Genomic DNA, 22,983 nt, shown 5'->3' on the forward strand with positions numbered 1-22,983 from the left:
TGAATGTTGCCACTTCTAACTGCTTTAATGAGTTAAATACAGACTTTCTGAAAATAATGTTTTTGTTCTTTGTTTTTCTTTTTTTGCAGTGTTCCCATGTGTACCAGAAAAACCTGGTATGCCCTGTCCAGGAGAGGACAGTAAGTCCAACCATTTTGAGATGAACTTATTTTTGAAAACCTCCTTTAATTCATAAAGTTTTATTAATTTTTATTTAAGACATGCTTTTTACTCTAATGGATTTCAGAATGGTAATTACTCAAAAGTATGCCTTTAAAGGATCAATTGGATCTCGAGCTGGTTTAATGAGTTTCTGAATCAATGCTAGAAATAATTTCATAACCTTTGGTAGAAGTGATGAGTTCGGCTCTCATCTCCATTTTCTCTGTGTAATAAAAACAACTTATATACCTGTCTTTGATATGTTTCCCTGGACGTTTCTAAAGGGCCACTGCCTTTCAGGTTGTAGATGTTTTTCATGCTCCAACGCACCTGATTCACATGAAATATCTACAATGTTCTGTTAGCTTGTCAAGTTCTGTAAAATGATCCTTTAATCTGAGTCATATTAAGAGATCTAAAACCTAAACAACTATGATAGTGGTCTCTGAGAAATAATGAGACTGAAAATTATGCTTGAGCAACATCAACACAATAACAAATAATTGGGAAATTTATTTTTATAAATTGGGCATGGTGTTCTATCAGACTTTTTAAAAATTTATTTTAACAAGAGAACAAATTAAGTGCCGAAGATTCAGGCTTACAAGGGAAATATACTGCAAATCCATGTTTGAAGTAACACAAAGCAGTAAATCAAGATGTTATTGATCATTTAAGCCTTTTTAAAGGGCGGATTTGGGTTCAGTGTTGCCATCAACTGAAAATACAACAAAGGTTCATATTTGAAGAAACTTTAAACTGGTTAGCCTAAATTTGAAAAGCTTGAAGTCATAAAATCCCACTGAAATTACCTTTCTCTTTCCACAGAGTCGATATATCGCCGTGGTGCCCGACGCTGGAGGAAGCTTTATTATGCGAGCGGTCACGCCTTTCAGGCCAAACGCTTTAATAGGGTGAGACACACTACTGAGTTTTGTCCAGTAGGATTTTGTTGGTTAAAGCCCTTAATTATGACTGAATAATTTTGCATATATGATATGATCATTTAGTTATATGATCAATTTGTTACACTAAACTATGGCTTTTATTAGGATGAGAATCTCGATGACATGCTAGTTCCTGAAGCTGTTCTTGCATTTGTAATTTTCTGGAATCTAAGAGTAAATCTGTTTCTTACAATGGCTTTCTTTTCTTTCTTCCACCTTCCTGTGCAGCGAGCTCACTGTGCCATCTGTACAGATCGGATCTGGGGCCTGGGAAGACAAGGTTACAAATGCATCAACTGTAAACTGCTGGTGCACAAGAAGTGCCATAAACTGGTCACAGTAGAGTGTGGCAGACCGATAATCCAGGTGAGATCTGGAGGTGTAATACTTATTAGTTTGGTTCCATAAAGTGGACTATTCTCTTCCTTTACTCATAGATGTACTGCAGGACTTTTTGTATGTTGATGGGTAACAGTGAATGTTGTTGCCTAGGAACCAGTTATGCCTGGCCCTCCATCGAGTCAGTTAGACCATGAACATCAAGGTAAAGCTAACACATGCATACACACACACATGCACAAATTTGCTCAGTTTTGAGGGGTTTAAAACTATAAGGAGTCAGGAATGTTGCAGGTGTTTGCACCAGATTTACTGATGTTTGGAAGCACAAAAACAAACTGTCCATGTAATTTTTCATCTTTTGTTTGTAACAGACTTCTAAAACATCAACACCACTTTTAGAATTCTTTAAGCAGATAATAAACACTAGTATGCTCACATTTATATATTTTCAATAACCTGAACATTGGCATTGTAGTGTTCACAAAGTGTTATTAAAGCAGAAATGAAAAATGCCCTTCTCACATAGTATTTCCGTACCGAATCTAATTATTCCATTGTTGTATTAAATGTGTGATCCAGTGTTGTTACTATTGATAGAGGGGCTTTTAAAGTTTCAGCTGGAGATACATACTCGCCACCTGGGGTGTTGTGCAGTTATGGAAACATTGGAATATGTCACAGACACATTATTTAATAGAAGGATTTTTGTTGAATTAAGGATGGAAACAAGAATCAGCAAACAACTTATTTTCTTTTCTAACCAAGCAGTGAGAAATTACTCCACAAAGTGTGAACAAAGCGTGTTACTGTCTCACCTATTTTCTCTCTCCCCCCCTCCCTCCATCTTCTCTCCTTCTGCCTGTCTGTCACTTTGTCTGTCACTTTCTCTTCTTCCGTTCCCCTGCCCTCCCCCTGCTTCAGGCCCTCAAAATAAAGACTCCAGAGAAAGCTTGACTTACGATGGAGAAGAGAAAGAGGTGAGAGCAGACTTCTCAAATACCACTTGATATGTAAATAATGATCTTTAAGCCAGTCGTGTTGGCTGTAAGAATTTGTGTTTGAAAGCAAAGCTTACATGTGAAGGAGAAGAACAAGTTGTATGTTTGTCGATATTGTGATCTTATTTTACCTGCACTGCCTGTGTGATGGAGAGCATGCAGATGTAGGCATCCTTGCAGCGGTGTTGGTATTGATTTCCTTTGGTGGAGCTAATTAAGTAACCTTTTATCAAAGCTCTTAACACCAGAAGGTGATTAATGACTTGAGGTGTAGTTTGGGGTTAGCATAGTTTGGATGAAGCAAGGTAGCTCAAGATGGTAAGGAACGGATTGAGGTAGACACAGTTTGACTGTGGGGAGGGGGGTTCTTCTTTGAAGAGAAAGGTGGGATAGATCGAAAGGCGAAATGTTTCGTAACAAAGCCGATTACCGTAGAGGAAAGAAGACGGGTGAAGAAATGGTGAATGTGGGAGTCGTGTTTACAGAGAAATGGAATTGTAATATGAGTGTCTAACCTAATGGAGGCAGTATGATGGTTTTTAATAGACATGAAACTCATTACTAAGATTTATTTTCAAAAAGTGATGCAAGCAGGGGTTTCAATCTCATTTACAATGTTGCCCAAAGGAAATCACCTTCCTGTCTGAACCAGATCATCTGCTCCGTCAATAGTTCAGTGAAGAAATTATATTGAGAAGGGTTGATGGGTTGAAATGGTTGGTGATAAATTATCTCGGAGCTGACTTTGTTCTCATCACATTAAGTTGTTTAATGTTTGTATTGTTTTGCTCCCCCCTTTTACCTTCTTAATTCCCGCCCAGGCACGGAGCAGTAGAGACACGGGGAAATCGCCCTCCAGCCTGGGCCTGGCAGACTTTGATCTGCTGCGGGTCATCGGCAGAGGCAGCTACGCCAAGGTGCTGCTGGTGCAGCTGAAGAAGACAGAGCGCATCTATGCCATGAAGGTGGTGAAGAAGGAGTTGGTCAATGATGATGAGGTACTGGTGCCAAATCCACCTGCATAATTTTACTTTCATTTTTTTAACTTTGTAACTCTTATCACCCTGAGAAACTATAATTTTATTTAAAAAAAAAAATAGGTGTGCAATTCTCTTCCTCATGACATGTTTTACCTGAAGAGGAACATTTGTGGAAAACCAAGTGAGCCAATATCAGGATAAACATAATAATTACCTTCAAAAAAACATAATTTAACTGTTAAGTATCTCAAGCTTTTGACTATTTCTTAAAATATTCTTCTTTTTAAATAGTGAAATGAGTGACTATGTATCGCTTGAACACATCCATCTTCAGAGGTTCAGGGTGAAAATGATCTTTATGACTTTGAAGATAGAGCTCAATTGTTTAATGTTTTTTTTAAAAGATATGTAATCTTAACAGTGCAATCTTAACCCTTTTGTTATTTGATGTAATTAGTTGATTGTTACGGTATTGGTCCTTCTGTCTTTACTTATAATTAACATAATTACCTTAATCAATTGGAGCAGTTATTTATGGCACAATGAACATTTCATCTCATGCTGATGAACATTCATCTTGTGCATCCTGTCTGAAACACTTGGTTAACTTCACGGTGCTCTTCAGTCATCAATCTTTCTAAGGTGTAGATAAACCATCATGTCATCTGAAATTGATCTCCAGGAACACATGTAGCACCACAGCTTGCGGCAACAGGAGTAGTTAGGCTTGATTAGACGCACTTAGCGTGATTGACAAATTGACAAGTGCCCCTCAATCAGTGTAGAGGTGTTCTGCTGTCTCTGTCCTGTCAACTTGAGCAGCATCCGTGTCCAGACATATTATCATCCAGACATCGATAGAGTCCTGCTTCTGCTTCTCCTGGCTCAGCCCTTTCTCCTGAAGCTGGCCAACGTCCACACAAGCCAACCTAAAGCTTTGTAGCATAGTCGATGGAACTCTGCTGATTCAGCCTTTATTAGCTCAAGGGTACTATGTCAGGATGATCTCTGATTGACATTTGGGTGTGTCTTTGTGTGTTTCTCCTTCAGGACATTGACTGGGTCCAAACAGAAAAGCATGTCTTTGAGCAGGCCTCTAATCATCCCTTCCTGGTCGGTCTCCACTCTTGTTTCCAGACAGAAAGCAGGTGAGACGACTTCTCCTGCAGAAGTTTGGCAGATCTGCTCGAACTTGGAAAAATACTGAGTTTGCTAATGGAACTCCACTTTTAGCAAATCTACTTAAAAGTACAGATGCATTTGAGGGAAAAGCTCCAGAGGGAGCCATGTAAAGTGTGAGAAATACCACTAACTGAAGTACATGAATTGAACCTGAAAAGACTTGAAAATTAAATGAAGTAATAAAAAAATGTTGTGGGGTTACAGATAAATTAGATTAGGAGACCTCTGTAATCCATTCTTCTCCCTTTCTCAAGGTTAAGTTTGTGTTAGCTGCTGTTAACAGGAAGGTAGGATTGTGAGTGATGTAGGCATCACCTTTTGAAAAGAATGCTTAAAAAAATGTCACAAAATTTGAACGAAATACCTTCGTACACAATTGGTGTTGCTGCATATAAAAGCCAAACTGCAACAGTGAGTCATATTCATAAAACAAAAGACTAAAGATGAGTGTTTCAGAATGACACACAGGAGTGTTTTTCTCACCTATGCTGAAGCATGCTTCTTTCTGTGTAAACAAAGCTGTGTTTTAAGCCCAGCCTGCCAGTGTTTTCACATTTATGGTCATGGGAAAATCCCGACCCATCTGAAAGCCCCCTGTAAACATGTCTTTGAAATCAAACCTTTTATAAATAAAAGTCTGTTATTGTCATTTTGTTGAAAACAGTGTACTTGATTTTTGTGCTCGGCACACCCATGCAACCAACCAAACATAATTAACCAATGGCTTGTGTCTCTCCACAGGCTTTTCTTTGTTATTGAATATGTAAATGGTGGAGATCTCATGTTCCACATGCAGAGACAAAGGAAACTCCCAGAAGAACATGCCAGGTATGGTTAGACTGTTTTTCACAGATGCAATTAAAAACAAAGGACTGATACCATTTATTTGCTTCACTCAGCAGCTGTAATTTCGATTACTTTTTTTGTTTGTGGTCGTTGTATTTCAGATTCTACTCAGCAGAGATCAGCCTGGCACTCAACTACCTCCATGAGCGAGGAATCATCTACAGAGACCTGAAACTGGACAACGTTTTGCTGGATTCTGAGGGACACATCAAACTTACAGATTACGGCATGTGCAAGGTGTGGTTTACACATTAATGCATGCTCTAATGATGCCACAGTGTACTTTAGATAAAAGCGCCTGCACGGCTTTAGAAGTGTCGGTTTACCACCCTCTGAGATGATTTTAAAGCTGATGATGTCTCTGTGTTTGCAGGAGGGTTTGAGACCAGGCGATACAACAAGCACTTTCTGTGGTACCCCCAATTACATCGCTCCCGAAATACTCAGAGGAGAGGATTACGGTGAGAATTACAACACGTAGGCATTTACCAGAAATGCTATCCGATGATGAGCTGTAAAAAAGTTTTTGAGCCATTATGCTGGGGTATCTGAGATGTTGCTTTCAGTTACGATGATGGATGCTACAGTGATGCAGAAGCAGGGTTATCTGCATTACAGTGCTGTCCATATCTACATATCTCACCATGCTTCGTGTAGTCTGGGAAACTGTTGCAAATATAAATATAAATACAGTTTGTGAAATCCTAACAAGCTTTACAGTTAATGTTTGCCATGACTTTTCTTTGACACAGTCTGGACCCTCTTAGACAAGTTTTCTTGTGATAAAGTCATACAGAATAGTTGTTCATGTCTCCTGAAGGACATTTTGAAGCTCTTTTCTGGACATGGCTGTCTTGTCTTTCTTTTTCCTTTCAGATGATCCCAGATTGCTTCAGTAATGTTGAGGTGTGGGATTTGGGGATATTTCAAGACTTGTAGTCACTGATTTTCAGTTCAGTTCTTGTTTCATATGTCATACCTCAACCTTCTCTCCTCGTTTCTGTACATAAAGAATTGTTTCTTGACTCTCACCCACCTATGAAGACCATTTCTGATGAGGCTTCAATGAACAGTAGATGAATCTCTTAGGGTCTGGATGAGATATTTACTGATTTTTTTTATTCTCTCTCTCTATTCCTGAGTGACTTCAGCTACCGTTTCCCTTGTACAATCCCCACAAATAATTGACTTACCCACTGCATATCTGCTATCAACTCATTTTTACACAATTTTGTTGCAAAAATACAATTGTATGTATCAAGATACAACTAAAGGAACAACAACAACGTGATACAGTTTAAAGTAGTGTAGCTTTCTGTTGTGTAGTTTTCTGCTGTATAAACATATTAGAGTTGGTAGTTCATACCTTGAGATGGGTTTTTTTCTACTTGAAATATTCATAAATCAGTGTTAAATGGCTGAATACTTCCCTCTAAAAGTGACCAGGTACAAGGACAAGACTTAGTGATTTAGTAAACATTATCAGAGAAAAATTTTGAAAGACCTTTTGATAGTCTGTAGAATTATTCCTCAACACCACTTAAAAAGAACCAAAACATAAAGAGATGAGTGCGGCTTGAGACTCTCTCAAGACAGATTGTGAATTTTTGCTAAAAATTAGATTTAAATAAAGAGAATACATAAAAAATGAAATCATGTCATGAAATGACACACCAGAAAAACAAACAAAAAGAGAAAACAAGATTTAAATGTGTTAAACAATAAAAAGTCAAACTTAATTGAACATTTGAATTTGAAAAAGGTGATTTAAGCAGAGGTACTAGTGATATCACTCAAATCAAAACTCCATTTAAAGTCATTGTTACAGTGAGGATATTGCTTGGAAAAAAGAATGTGTTACCACACAAACAACTTTACATGTAAAAAAAAAAAAAAAAGGTTACTTGTAAGTGCTCAGTCTAAAAGATGTATCAAACACAATGCAGTAAAAATAGATTGAGCTCCCTGGTAACAGAAGTGGTATCATAGCGACAAGTTTTCTTTCTTTCTTTTTTTTTTTTTTCTCCTCGCTGTGCCAATTTATTTCACATGACATCAACAGTTGTTTTTAACAACATTTGTCATGACGCTGTCTGATTTAAAATGGCACTAATGATGGCTGGACTCCGTTTCACAGCTCACACATCTGTCCCACTGTCAGTCAAACTGGACCTGAAATTTTTGTTCTTACAAATCAAAACAAATAGTAGAAAAGTGTTATTTTCTAGAGAACTTAAGTGTTTTTATTTATTTGTTTTTTTTTAATGAGAATCCTGTTTTATGGATGTGCGTTGTTCTCATTTCATGCAGTGCAAGCCCTCCGTAGTAGCAATGCACATGATCCAATTTAATCCTTGTAGATAATGAATATGTTCTCTTATCATAACATGTTTAAGCCTAAATATTTTGTTTTGTAGTTTTCATGGGAGTTGTTTGTGTCAGTAATGTTAAATTCACTTTTTGAAGTCAATCGGTTTAAAACTCCAATTACTACAAGGATTCTTGTATTCCAAAGTCTGACTTTCAGAAATGTTTGTCAAAGTATATAAAAATACAGATATGTAAGATCATTTCTGATATTATTGTGCATGCACACAAAGTGAGGGACAATGACCACCGGTTAAACAAAAGACTGTTGTCTCCAGGCTCCATCTGCATCCTGCAGGTCTACCAAGTTCTGCAACCTTTAGCTTACTCCCACTCCTCCAACTCCCACTGACATGCTTTGAAAATGCATCCTCTTCTAGTTGCACCACCATCTGTTTTCTTGAAGGTCTGCGACCTAAGGGGTTCAAACACATTTTCATTAAAATTAGAAGCCAAAATTTCTGATTTAGATGAAGCTCACAAACCAGTTTGTTTTCTCACTCTTCAAACACACATGAAAGATTGTTCAAAATGACCGTTTTAAGCACTTATGCTGTTTTATATCATCTTTAACTTTACTTTGCTCCTTTTATGTTAGAATTATAAGCCCTAATGGTATGTATGTGTGCGCTTCAGGCTTCAGTGTGGACTGGTGGGCACTGGGTGTGCTGATGTTTGAGATGATGGCGGGCCGGTCACCTTTTGACATTGTTGGCAGCTCTGACAACCCAGACCAGAACACAGAAGACTACCTCTTCCAAGGTAAGACCCCACTGCTACAGTTCAGACTTGGAGGAAAAAAACTGCCGGTGTAGAAGCATCTGACACGTTTTTATTGACACCTTTGTTGCAGCTTTTTAGCACCAAGCGCATGCCGTCTGTTGTAGGGAAATGTGTGAAAGCTTGTGTCTGGTTTCTTGTTATTTCATTAAGTATGCTTTCAAAATTTTTGTTTCTACAATTGCTAGTAAAGTGTTGGATTTACAGACCGAATCTTAGTAACCATAGAAACGACTGATGCTGCATCAGGGATTGTATCAGTTGTTGAGTATGTCATCATTGAACTCATAAGAGCAGCCGTGTCAGTAACGTCTGTCATGTTAGTGTCAGGCATGACTGTTTCAACCTGTTACTCTTCTGCAACCCCCTTCCCCTGTCTTTCTCACCTCCTGCAGTAATATTGGAAAAACAGATCAGAATCCCCCGCTCGCTGTCAGTCAAAGCCGCCAGTGTCCTCAAGGGATTCCTCAACAAGGTAAGCAGGGTTAGACAGACCAGCATACATCTTAAATAGTTTGGGTTCCTGCTGGGAATGACATTATTGTAACAGTCAATCACTGTGTCTTAGTCGTCAGGTTTGTACCAGTTTTAATGAAAAAGATTTAAACAAATGGCCTTAATTTAGCAAACAAATAAAACTAAACAAACAAAAAAAAAAGCTTGATTTAAGATGACCTTTTTTCCTTTTGGAGAAAACGGTCATGAGTGAGCTGATACACTTTTTATTAAAGTATCAGGAACCATGAAGTATTTTCCAAAGAAAACTATCAGTAAGAAGTGACATGAATCGATCACTTTATCTTGCTCAGTTTGAAGAAGAAAAAACAAAACCCTATCTTTCGACATGTTCTCACTAGTAAGGCCAATGTAGCTGGTTTATCTGCTGCTGTAATAAACCAGAATTTTCCTGGTGCATCCTGGACTTTTGGAAATAGATATTGCCCCACCCCCCCTAGTCTACCGGCTTTCTCTGCTCTGCATTTTGGTTTAAAATGTATTATTAATATTTTTTTTTTTTTTTTTACATGTTGTATTTAGAGTTGAACTATCCATTGGAACCAAAACTCATTATGAAAAACTATTTGAGGTCATATGTTGTAGTAGACAGCTGATGCTCCAACATGGACATTGTTTTCCTTTTTAATATTGTGTAGTGGGGTGACCTTTTGGAGGATTTGTATCCAGATTGTGTCCACTGCCTCTCCTCTGTTTATTATAGCCATACATAACTGGGGATGAGTTTCAAAACTGGTATTATATTGGGCCCCAGAGTTCAATTTTTCTGCTGGAGAGCCTATGAACTTGGACATTATTAGTTCTTCTTTCCATTCTTCATAAATCTTTGTCTCCTTTTTATTGTTACTGCATAAACACTGCTTTTATTTTGTTTTGTTTTATTTTGTCCTTCCCTCTTCTTTTTCTTCAATGTTTGACATCCCTATATGGTGCTTTTTAGCGAGAGACAGATCTTTCTGTAAGAGCCTGTGTGGAGCAGTGGCTCCTCTCCCCTCTCGTAGATAGACCTGCTGAGGTTGACATTCAAGCTGAGTTTCACTTTGCAGGAGGTCACGATGTTCATGATGCTCATTGCCAAAAATGCACAGAATCTACAGAGTTCAGTTAAACACACAAAAGTGGATCTGTGATTAAAAGAAACTACAGAGCTGCTTATTTTTAAAGGTTTGGTACATTTATAAGTTGTGTCTGAGTTGGTCAGGGTATAATCTCACTACGAAATGAATATTTAATCTGTCTTGGTACCAATAGCGGTGAGGAAAAGTGGTTCAGAGGAAATTGTGCAACTTTAGCACAATGTAGATTGTACTGTTAAAGCAGTCTGCATTTATTTCTTCATTAGAAGGAATAAAAAACATGTAGACCTATTATCAGAACATCTACCTGTTCTCTGACCAGAGCACCTCAACACCCACTCATGTGCAATGAGAACAGGCTACTTGCACAGCTATGGAGATCTTTCTGCATGAATGAACCATTACAACAACACTCATTATCTGCCCATAATTACAGAGCAAAAGACTTAAAACAACTTTAATCCTGTTGATTTTTTTCTTTATAAACAATTTAAAACGATGCCGGTAAAACCTGAGTGACAGCCATTGCATGACTAAATTGCAACTCTGATCATTTCCTGCAAATCTGATCAGTAACTATTTTCTATTCCTGACATTTTAAAAGTGGCTTTTATATTTATTTGGCTGGTTGTGGAAATACTCTTCCATCTTCTCTCTTCCTCTAACTCTGCCCATCCCTAAAATCCCACACATCTATCTGCACTTACTAATTCTCTCCTTCTTGCTGGTTATCTGATATGTTATCTCCCTTCATCTCCCACTGTCTCTCACTCTCTTCTCACCCTCACTCCCACAGGATCCCAAGGACCGTCTGGGTTGCCACCCTCAGACAGGCTTTGCTGACATCATGGGCCATCCGTTCTTCCGAAACGTTGACTGGGAGCTTGTGAGTGATACAGTTTTCATCCTCTCTATTTTACTGCGTCTCTTCTCTTTCATTCCTCAACGTTATAAAACCTTCATAATGGTTTTCATTATTTTAAATGAATGAAGTCAGCACCGGTGCGTGCCAGCTGGGTAGGTCAAAATAAATCCATATATTGAACTTGGAGAAAACCAGCAAGCTACTGGCAGACAGCAAGAGGTCAAACCTAAAAGCTTGGAGGGTCACCCTCTTCCTCTCATGCCCTGCAGGTGTAGCCGCTGTCGGAGATGAGGGTTATTGGCAATGAAGCGGTTGCCTTGTTGAAAGCAGGCAGTTATAAACAAAAGGAGGAGACAGACGGACAACAGATAGGATGACTAAGACACAGACCGGGACTTAAAGCCGAAGATGGAGAGGAAATGAGAGGAGACACATCATATAGAACTGAAATGTTGAGCTCTGGATGTCTGGATTGTGATTCATGTTCATAAAGAAGTCACAATTAAATCTAATTTCAGTCGTCGTCTCGTTCTAACTTGACTGCGAAGCTCCAAACGATCCACTGAGGTTCCGGTAATCAGAGAGACTGTTTTCTTTTCTTTGTAAGCTGTTGTTTGTAGCCTCAGTCACTCATACTGAAAACCACATTTAACTACTTTCATGTGTTTCGCTTTGACTGTAATCCACACATATTGTTTATCTCTATAAACAATCCATGTGTAATTATGAATGTGGAGCAGTGTGCAGGAAATTGACATCAGAGCCTATATTTATAGTTATTGGTCACTTGTTGCGCATCGCAGAATTACTTATAGGACTACCAGTGAAATCTAAACTATAACTAAAAATAGTCAGATATTTCCAAAGCTTCCTGTTCTCAGTTTCATCAGCGAGTGACTGATAGTATAAGAGCGAGTGACATTCCTGTTTTATGACCTCAAGACTGTAAAACAAAAATCTATGCAATTACTGAGATGTAAATTATCTCAAATAAAGTGTGAATTATTTTTATTAAAGGATTATTTTATTTTTATTTTTTTACATGATAAATTGTCAAATAAAAAAAAGATGATGATGCACGCACGTGTTGACATCTGCGGAGCACGTTTTAGTACTTAAACCACTTAGAATTTAATCTTTTAGATCGCAGATCCTCATGTTTCTGAAGTTAAAACAAACAAAAGGTTGAACCTGATCACTGGAAACAATAATAAAATTGGTTGTTAAACTCATAAAAGTGCACAAACAACACTGTTTCAATTGATTTACGTCAAGATGCCTTTGTAGGACTGTATGTTTAAAACTGTCCATGTGTCAAAGATCAGGCACATTTCGTCTCCAAAGGCAGACAGACATGTGCTGCTGGACGACAGACAGACAGTGCAGCTCAGCAGGGATCATCGTGACCTCTTTTTCCCTGTTTGGTCTGGAGCAGGGACCCAGCAGTCGGTCAGAGCGTCTGGACAGATCAGCTTACACTCCCCCCTCCCCCACTCTCTGAATTCAATCCCAAAAGTTTGCCCAGTGATTTACATTTTGGCCTGCAGGAGGAGCAGTTGTTAGTTTCCAAATGACCTAAGTAACAAACAGGACCCACGTGAGGTCAATGTGTGTTGAGAGAAGTAGAAAGGTTTTGTTACTTAGTGTTTTTTTTTTTTTTTAAGGAAGAGTCACTGGTGGAATGAATGTGTGTGATGTTGTTGATTGTTTTTAACTTTTAGGCTACAACCAGGTATTTAAATGATCTGCTAATTATTTTCTCAGGATCAGTCGATGAAAGATGAGAATGATGTTGAAAATATGCTGTCCGAATGTCTGAGTGCTTTTCTGACCAATAAGCTACGATTTCTAATTGATAGTCTGTTGTCTGATATCAAGTATTATTTTTACTATTATTGTTTTTTCTACTTTGAAGCCAGTTGCTTGACTTTTTGCTCGTCGGGATGTCATGATTTTGGATTTTCTGAGGTTATTGTCAAAGAAATCCGGAGCAGTCCTCATAGGTCTACAAATGTTATTTATTTCTATTTTTGATGTAAAGAAAATTATATAAGACCAAGAAAAGAATAAAAAAATGTCATTCAAAATAAAACCACCTCTGCTCTGTAAAATATAAATAAATAGGACATCGTAACTCTGGATTTCTCTGAGAGAAAACATGAAAAGGCTGATGGACCTCTACCGAGACTTGAGGGGCTTCTCTCTGTAAACTACATTATAATCATGTTTTGAACATTTATTTTGAAACTCAATAGAGAATTTTGAAATGTAGGGAAAAAAATCAACGAGCTGAGTTTTTACTTCCATTTGTCGTTTAACAGAATTGTTGTCACTGAACGTTTACATTTCTATCAGTGTATAAACGCTGGTGATTATCTTGCAGGTAGTGAAATGTATTTGATGCATTTCCTTCTTCTTCTACAACTCTTTTGTGGGGGGAGTAATTGGCGCCTCTTCTGAAACTCCCCCTGAGCAGGAAAAATAGCAACACAAGCAGCAACTTACTAATGAGAAACTTTGTTTTTATTCTGTGCAAAAATGTTCTGGATATGCCGACATGGTTCAGTCCTCATCTTTTACAGAAAGGGGCGACACTGAGGGATCTTAATGATTGATTAATCATTGTAACTGTGACATTAAGTTATTGTAACATCCCTAGTTGCTACATTTATGTAGGAACTGGACGATGGAAATCATAAAATCCTCACCTCCTGTACACTGTGCTCAGGTTTGATGGTCTGCTCTGTCCTTTAGATTCCCACTGGTTTATTTGTAAATGCAAAGCTATATTATGTCTTCTTCCACGCTACCTACTGACATTAATCACTGAAAGAAGTTTTTATTTGCTCCAAAATCTTTAACTATCTCTGAACTGTCATTTAGATCTTTGCATCTCCTTATTTAGAATTTACAAAACTGTCTGAATCTGGAGCAGCGGGTTTCATTATACATAAAAAGTTGTTGGTAACTTGGAGAATAAACTCCTAATTGACCCAGTTTGGCCCTTGATGACACACGATAACCTATTGTGGTATTTTTACATTTTCAAGCTCATTAATTTTTTTTTTTTAAAAAAGACACAAAAACTTGTTTTGATCCTTCCTGATGTTCTTGTTCTCATTTCAGCTGGAGCATAAACAGGTGGTCCCTCCTTTTAAGCCCAATATCTCAGGAGAATTCGGACTGGACAACTTTGATATGCAGTTTACCAGTGAGCCCATCCAGCTCACGCCTGATGATTAGTAAGTCCCCTCTTCACCTGCTCTCAATTTTCTGTTTTTGTAGTCATTTAATTTACTCTTTTTTTTTTCTTTTTAATTCTCTCGCTCATCGCAGTGATGTGGTGAAGAAGATCGACCAGTCTGAGTTCGAAGGGTTTGAGTACATCAACCCACTGCTGATGTCCGCGGAGGAGTGTGTGTGAGAGACTTGACGTCTGTGCTCATGAACACCACCCATGCGCACACACCCTCTCGCACATGTTTACGTGTCGTCTCAGTGTCTTCAATCTGCATGATTACGAGACAACCTGGCGACATCATCCTTCTGTCTGAGGGGCCCCACATGCACAGTAGAACGCTTTTTTGCCAAAACCAGTCTCACACTCTGCCATTTATAACCACTTGCCCTTAAGCCTACCTTCTTTCTTAATTATTTTTATATCATGTAAATCTGCACTGATATGAGTTCTCTCATCACGGTCGCTCATCTGTGGCCACAAAGCTCTTCCGAGGTTGCTGTACGTGGGGGTGGGAGAGGCGAGACCTGGCCCCTGACAGACTGGGCATCCTCTTCTTCCAGCTGGTGGGGTGTTTTCAATGCATATTTTATTTGTATATACAAGAAATTACTATTAAGAACAGACATTAGACAAGGCCTTTCTAGCTTCAAGCCAGAATCAGACAGAAATGACATCTTAGTGGTCATTTTGAAATTAGCTTTGTCTAGACTACCCTTATGTAGAAAAAGAAGCATAACAATAGCCTTTTGAAAAAAGAAAAAGATAAAAAATCTATATATTTTCTCATTTTATTTAACATCATACCTATCATGAAAGTGTTAGATGTCCAGCCTGAGTAAGAGAAATAAATACTCAACATCTGGAAAGTAAAGAGTCTGCTTCCGGTCCCTTCTCCCAGAATGAAGGAACCCAAACAGCAGCATAACACTAATGAGTTAATGCTCTTAAACTGTGAATGAAAGAGCTGCTGGGAAAGGGGCTGGAAGAATAGCACAAAGTACCCGAACGCTGGAGCACAGGAGTAATGTTGCTGTGCAGACTTTCCATGAAATACACATTCACACAGGACCAAAAACATTTTTCTGAAAAATGTCTTGCTGGTACGTATTAGATGGTACAGTATGCATAAAGGAAGATGTGCTGTCCTAAGTCATAGAATTTATATATTCAGATTTTTTTCCCGTATTTTTTAATATGCCTTTCTAAAAACCTTTACTCTGTTATCTTTTGTTGTTTTGTTTTTTTTTGTTTTTTTTCCATTCCACGTTCGTCTTTTTGTTATAAATCAAAACACTGATTGTTGAAACAGGAACACGGTAAGAGGTCCAAACCCACAAAGCAGTGCAATTTAGGTCCTGACATGTGGCTTTAAAACTGTTATCTTCTCCATTTTTACCACATGCTGCCCACATCTCACTTTCTGGATAATGTAATTTACAAAACTGCTTGAAAGCACAGAAAAACTTAAAAGATTGACTCTCCACTCTGTGAATGGATCCTTCAGTCTCCCTGTCTTGAGCCTGTTTTTGGGCTCACATGGTCAGTGGAGGATCAGTCATCTGTTACAATTTTTATTTTTATTTGTTACTTTTGTTGAATCAGATTTAATTTTGATTCATGTTTTTATCACTACATTGATTCCAAAATGTTACTGGGTGAACTCAATGGAAACACTATTGTTTGTATTTGTTGTTTTGCGGATGTTTACCATCCACAGGACTTTATTATTAGTGTTGAAAGAAAAAAAAAACACACACAGATGGTAAAATAAACATTTTATTTCTCTCCTTGTGTAAATGTGTTTGTCTGTCTAGGCCTGTCTGTAAGTTTTGGTTAACAACTCTGCTTATGTCACGTGATCTGTGCTTCTTTGTCAGCCCAGAAAAAATAACGCAGATAGGATCATGTATGCAGAATTATTTTGAGTTAAAAGTATTAGATCCACTGCTGGTTTATAAAAGACACAAATGGGCTGCGCCAGTCTTCCGTCATCACTCACATGCAAAGAAACACTTGTTTACTAATTTGTTAATGTTAAATATTCTTCATTTTAGTGAAGAATTCTTCAGAAAAAACGGTTTCCTCTTGCTATAAAAACCTGGAAAAAGTAGATTATTTATTGCAGAAAGAGCATCAGAAAAGAGCTTTCATGTAAAGTGTGTAAAACCTGATTTCTCCTGACAAAATGGACACTTCTGGTAGAGGCTCTTTTCAGTGTATTTCCTCTCATAATAATATTCTTCGTAGTATCCCCATGGTAGCAGTCTCCTTCATGGTTTTAGCTGCCTTTTAGTACTTAATTCTCTCATGGAAAAACTTGGCTTAAGCTTACCCCTGGGTGCTGCAAGGTAGGATTTCTCTTTTTTTTTTTTTCCAGAATTGTTACTTTTAACTATAACCTAAGATCAACAGTATTTCAGAGGTAGAATATGTTACCACGGTCACTGTCTTAAGATGTTTGCATAGTAATGCTTCAAAACTATACAGCTGTAGCTGATATAAAGCTACTGGAATGATTCACTCATCGCTCGACGACAGGGGTATCAGACTCCAATCCTTAAAGGCCCATTTCTAGCATGTTTTTGTTGTTTCCCTGCACCAACACAACTGATTAAACTCAAATGGCTCCAACGGCATCATTCATTTCGGTGAGGTGTGTGGGAGCCAGGAGACGACAAAAACCTGCAGGGTACTGGCCATCGAGGACTAGAGTTTAACACCTGTACTCTCGGAGACATCTATCCTTAAAAAAAAAAAAAAAGTGTCTTCAAAAACATCCAGCATGGTCTTTTCTTTTTTTTCTTTTTTATATTAAAACTTCTTTATCAATATTTTTCAGTATTAACACCATTTCCTTAAGAATTCATAAAAATCTCTGACATCCTTTAGCAAAGATCTTGCTGCACCCTTTTGAACTCCTGAGGAGCTAGTGTTAAGGTTGCTCTTTCAAAGGGTGTCTTTACATCAGTATAAAGCTTTGTGCCACACATACAAACAGACTTTGCTCCTTATAACTGTGTTTTCTGAAACTTTACATCACTTAGTAGGAGGTTGCACTAAAAAGCACCAAGTTGACAGAATAGTTTTTCCATTTTGTGTTACACGTCTGTAAAGATAAGACGGATTTGTCAGAGGTCAGTTTCAGTAGACAGATGCACAATAAAGCAGATGAATGACCAACAAGCTGGAAAGTGTGATTTGCTTAAGTAACAGTAGTGTTAGTGAAAGCCAAAGGATCATACAGCAAAGCTATTTCTCAATTACGTGTGCGTTTCTTGTTTGTGATTGTGGTGACAGACTCCCTGTAAGCCATAATCTTTTCACACTTTGAATTGGTTGTTACCGGCCGGCAAAATAGGGGCTCTCGAGTCTCACACATTTTTACACTTTTCACAGTCTCGCATCTAATATCCATCCATGACAAATGTGGCTCCTTTTCAGACACCTAGGGAACAGCAACAGATCTAGCAGTTTTTTGGCGTAACATGGGACAAAGTATTTTTCCTGCTCCAGGAATTTCCCTTCTGTCAGAAACAGCAACCCCCATGAGCTGTTTGGATATGAGCAGTGTGATTTCTAACTTTCTCTCTGTGATCATCACATGCACATATATTCAAAATCATGCCAGAAGTTGTCTTGAAATTGTTTTTGTTTTTTTTGTTAGATTACTATATATAATATATTCTTGGATCTGTTGAGCACTTATGTGAGTCTGTGTAACAAGACAAAGTGAAAGATTTTCTTTTCCATCATATTACCCCATAAATAGCACCCAACCTGATAACTAGACATTTTTATGAGAAAAAAAAAAAGATAGTTCATATTATTGGTGGGTAAAATTCAAGAGTCTGCGTGTGTTTAATATTTTTCTGAAGTTCATCCAGTATTTGTTTAGATCCAGTTGGAACCAAGCTGATGGTTATTAAGATTTGTAATTTAATTTAAAATCAGATCACATGATGGATGTACTTCTTCTATTAATATTCCTTAGGTCAGGGTTTCTGCAAACTGCCTGGATCTAAATGCATTAAAACTGGATACTTTGGTTGTTTTGTTCAAACGTCAGGTTGGTGCAGTACACGTCGACTTTCTACCATCTGACGGTTTTACTGCAGGTACCAAACCTGAGCTCTTCCACACACTCGTGTCTTGGAGTGAAGGGAATTAGTCTGGGAGTGTTAGGCTTGAGCTGTTGCCCTCCAGCCGCATGTGTCTCCGGTAGTCACATGACTCCTGCCAGGCTTTTAGAGGGCCCTTGTCGTCCCCCTGGGGTGAAAAGGTCACCGACACAGCAGCTCTCCCCCTGTGCACTCACACAGTGCTGAGTGTTAAAAGGTGAAAAAAAAAGTGGCCACGGAAATGATGTGTCAAAAATTATAAAATGGATTGATTTGTGCGTTGCAATAACTTGCACAATGGTGAATAGAAACCTATTGTGCGAGGCTTATTCCACATCCTGCTCCATTAAACTGTTGTATATTGTCTCGACTGAACCAGATTCTACGGAAAATTACTCCCACTGTATGACTACACGAGATGAGCACACCATCGCTGCACGCAGGACGAGGATAAATGTCTTTGCATAGTTCTGTATTCCCATGATGTTTGTTTGACATTGTTCCTGTGCCCTTTCTGGTGGAGAACAGGGGTACACCTCCCCAGGCGCAATGACTGTGGAAGACTCAAGGAGGACTAACCTTGTATAATTAATGATGTTAAACGAAGGAAGAACTGAGAAAAAACATCCTGTTCTAATTGCAGTTATCTTGTTGGGTGTTTCAGTCTGTCCCTGAAGGGATTAATTAGGCAGCACAAGACTCATACTTGGTGCTAAAGACGATCTCTTAGTAAAACACACATTGCAATTTAAGGTGGATCAACTTGGTGCAGCTATTGTGCTGCATGGTCGGCCTCTTGCACTGGGAGTTATGGAGCAATCTGGAGCACCTTCCAGTACAGACTGACAAATGCTTCTCCAGTGATTGTTATCAAACAGTGGAGGCATGTAGTAATAGTGGAAGAGATGTACCGGTTTCATTGGCAGACATCTGACATGTGCGACCATCACTTCCAGAACGCATCCTATGGAAATGAGAAGGACTGACAACTGAAGTGCTCCTGCAGGTTAAAAAGCGAAAACAGATATAGTTTGGATGCAAAGAAAAGATCTAAACCTTACCATAACAAAAACAAAAGGAAAGAAAAAAAGTCAAAGTCAGCACCTGGAATAAGCTGTGTAGTCAGGATAACAAGGCCATGTCATTTGGAAAGCCCCTGCCTTATCGCTGTCACGTTCCTATCCGCCTTCAGCTGCACTCCCCTTTACAGTGCAGATTTGTCCTTTTGGTTTGGCATCCGAAAGCTTTATTTTAAAACGTGTACATTACTCATATACTGGTGTGTGTGCTGACATCATTCAAAGTAGTCATTTTAATGTCAGCACAGAACAGCAACACCTCCAAACACCAACTCTGACAACTGATACTGAGAATCAGTCTGACTCCAGGATTTTCCTTTCTTTTCTTTACTTATCTGTAAACAGCTATCTTAAAACGAGGAGCAGAGGCTAAATAAGGCAATATTATGCACCGGTGTCAGTAGAATAAATGTCACTAAGAGAACAAACACTGGTGCTTTCTGATATAGAATCTGAATCTTATGTAGGTCAGTCAAGTCTGATGGAGACGAAAAACAGCAGCTACAGTCCTAAGACTTTAAAAGAGAAAAAGAAGTCTAATCTAGGATTAATTTAGAAAATAGAAGTCTAAGTTCATCTTAAGCCTGGTACAAAGTTGTCTTCTTCCTGTTCCTCTTCTTCTCTGGTTTGTTCCCTTCGCTGGTTGTGTGTCAGCTCTACAAGTCAAGACTTCCCCTGTGATTTCCGGTGGCATTGCTCCATTTGCTGCATCAAACATAAATGGGCCTTTAGTGTAACATGTAAAATACACACTAAAGCACACACACATCCATCACCACAACCACATTTCTAATATGGCCTGTAACGTAAGAACTAAACATGGTCACTCTACTTTTAGGTCAAACATAGAATATTCAGTTGGTTGTAATTTGCTATTTTCGCCTATAGAGGTCTCTTCATTTAACTCATTGGACCTTTAATTGATTATTGCGATTCGAGTTTCAAGTGTCCATAATGAGGATCATTATTGTATGTTATTTTATGGTAAATTCCAGTGTTTCATTAATTTTTTATGCTTCTTCAGGCACAACTAATGCTTCATCCCAGCAAATTAGTGAGACTCCACTTAGAAATACCAGTGGATTTCTAAGATTACTTATATGGAAGGCAGAAGGCGCCTCTATCAGGTCAAATCTCTAAGCAGTATTGAGACTCTAACCAGGCATTGAAAGAGAGTGCATTGGACTGCAGCTGTCTGAACATCTTTCCAAACATCATAAATAGCTAACAAATGGTAATCATTGAATGCACATACATACTGGCATCATTGTGGTCTTATCTTGTTAGATGAAAGCTTTCGTCCAAATTTTTCCATCTCGTCTAGAGACCATGATGAAATGTCACAGTATCCTTGTGTCTTTTTATAGGTTAGAATAACCTGGTGTCTCAAAACCAGTATAAACCCTGATTTATTTAATTCAGCATATTCAAGTCCCAATAATATTAATTAATAAGTAAACATACTTGCCGACATTAAACACAATGCAATGTTTACACCACTGATTACTTTGTTCCCCTCTGACCCTGAAAAGAATAAAGTGAGGATAAAGACAGACGTTATAAACTTTTAACTGAAAGTTTCAAGTGTCAAACACTGAAAATGCAATACTTTTTTTTCTTTTTATCAGTGTGGCTACAGGATACCACCTGATACAACCCACTGACACTCATCACTATGCAGAAATTCTTCTGAATGACACCTCTGACTCTGGTGAAGGTGTGTGGCCCCAGACCACCACTTCAGTAAGCATCATTACCTCCACATTACACATACATCTGCTGAACAACTCAGGACACATTTCAATATCTCCCATTGATCCAGACAAGATGTATGAAAGCGACTGCAAGGTCTCTGCCCCCGGGGTCCACTTAGTACTAAGTCCAATAACAGTTAGACAGACTCTGGGCTAATGGAGAGTCTTATCAATGTGCCAGTCGACCACACATTGTCTACAAGTCCAAGCTCCCCCACCATCATCCACCTCATCCCTCAGCTTTTTGCTTCAAACCCCTGATGAACAATCAGTGCAGGTCACATTATTGCACATATGAGATTAATTTACTCCCTGCAGTATACAGAGTGATGTTATTACAGGAAAATCAATGTCCCTCTTGTTGTTCTCTGGGGCTGGACAGGGTGTGTGCACATCTGCTCTCATAATACAACTGCTGACCTTGCTGTCAGAGACTGAGCCAGAGAGAGGCTGCGGCGAAACGGCCGACTGTGTTGTTTATCAAAGCTTTATCAAGCTTCTCAGCTCTCACAGACGTGTGACATCAGACTGTGGGTCAGCAAGCCAGTCAGGGTGCACTCCAGCTGAGAAAACGCCGGCCCATGTCGACCGAACGATAACCCACAAAGATTACAATTTTTAAAGACAGCAAACAATATAAATGCTTTCCTGTGCAAAGTTTTCCTTTTAGGGGAAAAAAAACCCCCAAAAGAATTTGAATGAATAATATCTCATTTATAAAGTAATAGATTTTATGAACACCTCACATCTTTAAAAGCACAAAAGGCCTTTAGGACGACCTCCTGACCGCTTGTAAAGGACAGGTCTGTATGAAGAGGGGGGGGAGGGGACCTGCCTTTTGCCTTTGAGTTTGTCTGCTTTTATCCTTTCGTTTTTTCTGTGAACTCAACGGAAAGCCAGCGAGATAGATAAAGCAACTGTCATGTCAGTCCCCGCAACAAATGTCAGCCAAGGCCATGTCAACAAACCATCTGAAACATGATTCACGCCCAAAAAATCTGACATGTGAAGCTTAATATACTGCAAGTCATGTTACCTGAATATGAATGAAAATGTTTGGAAAAACTTTGGAAGGAGATTAAATGTTATTTAACTGAAAAAAAAAGATGTGTTTTAAGATTTTGGTTGGAAAAATAAAAACATTTAAGGGTGTATTGATTACTGTGACGAGGATTGCTGCTTGAGAAAAACATGTTTAAAATGTAAACTGCCTCTGTAATTATAAAACACATCTTATTAATACAATATTTATTATTTGATTTTGGAAGTAAAATGCTAAGATAAAGGTGTTTCTTGTCTTTTTGCCCCTGTTTTAAATATATATATATATATATATATATATATATATATATATATATATATATATATATATATATATATATATATATAAAATTAATTCCCATTGTCACTGATGCATCTTTAATTGGGTGAAAATCCCTCATGAAAAATAAAGATCTTCACAGTGACACCTGGACAGATCATTTAGTCAGCTGATCTAGATGCATTCTGTTGCAAAATGGTGACATTTTAGATGGTTTATTTCCCTAATTGGAGCTCAAGACATAAGTGATTTTTGCACACAACTTCTTTGTAAGAGATTGTAGTATACAGTGGTGTTATTTTATTAATAAGCTATACCAAATACTTTCTAGTGTATAAACAACATGAATAATCAGTTTTTGGTATATTAATATTTACTTTACCTCTCAAGACCAAAAAAGACCAAACGT

At 38.2% G+C, this 22,983-nt stretch overlaps 1 protein-coding gene across 1 annotated transcript in view; it reads left to right on the top strand.

The window, feature by feature from the left end:
* Positions 1–16,087, top strand: part of prkci (protein kinase C, iota) — a 34,611-nt gene extending 18,524 nt beyond the window's left edge. Inside the window, exons 4-18 of the mRNA XM_079244429.1 lie at positions 90–140; positions 991–1,076; positions 1,338–1,475; positions 1,602–1,653; positions 2,373–2,428; positions 3,271–3,447; positions 4,480–4,577; positions 5,353–5,439; positions 5,559–5,694; positions 5,831–5,918; positions 8,461–8,586; positions 9,000–9,079; positions 10,993–11,082; positions 14,188–14,303; positions 14,398–16,087. Coding sequence (XP_079100555.1) covers positions 90–140; positions 991–1,076; positions 1,338–1,475; positions 1,602–1,653; positions 2,373–2,428; positions 3,271–3,447; positions 4,480–4,577; positions 5,353–5,439; positions 5,559–5,694; positions 5,831–5,918; positions 8,461–8,586; positions 9,000–9,079; positions 10,993–11,082; positions 14,188–14,303; positions 14,398–14,485 — 1,469 coding nt within the window. The 3' untranslated portion in view covers positions 14,486–16,087. The remainder of the gene's footprint in view (positions 1–89; positions 141–990; positions 1,077–1,337; positions 1,476–1,601; positions 1,654–2,372; positions 2,429–3,270; positions 3,448–4,479; positions 4,578–5,352; positions 5,440–5,558; positions 5,695–5,830; positions 5,919–8,460; positions 8,587–8,999; positions 9,080–10,992; positions 11,083–14,187; positions 14,304–14,397) is intronic.
* The last annotated feature ends 6,896 nt before the right edge of the window (positions 16,088–22,983 follow it).

The sequence above is a fragment of the Telmatherina bonti genome, assembly GCF_933228915.1.
Source record: "Telmatherina bonti genome assembly, chromosome: 7".
NCBI classification, from domain to species: Eukaryota; Metazoa; Chordata; class Actinopteri; order Atheriniformes; family Telmatherinidae; genus Telmatherina; species Telmatherina bonti.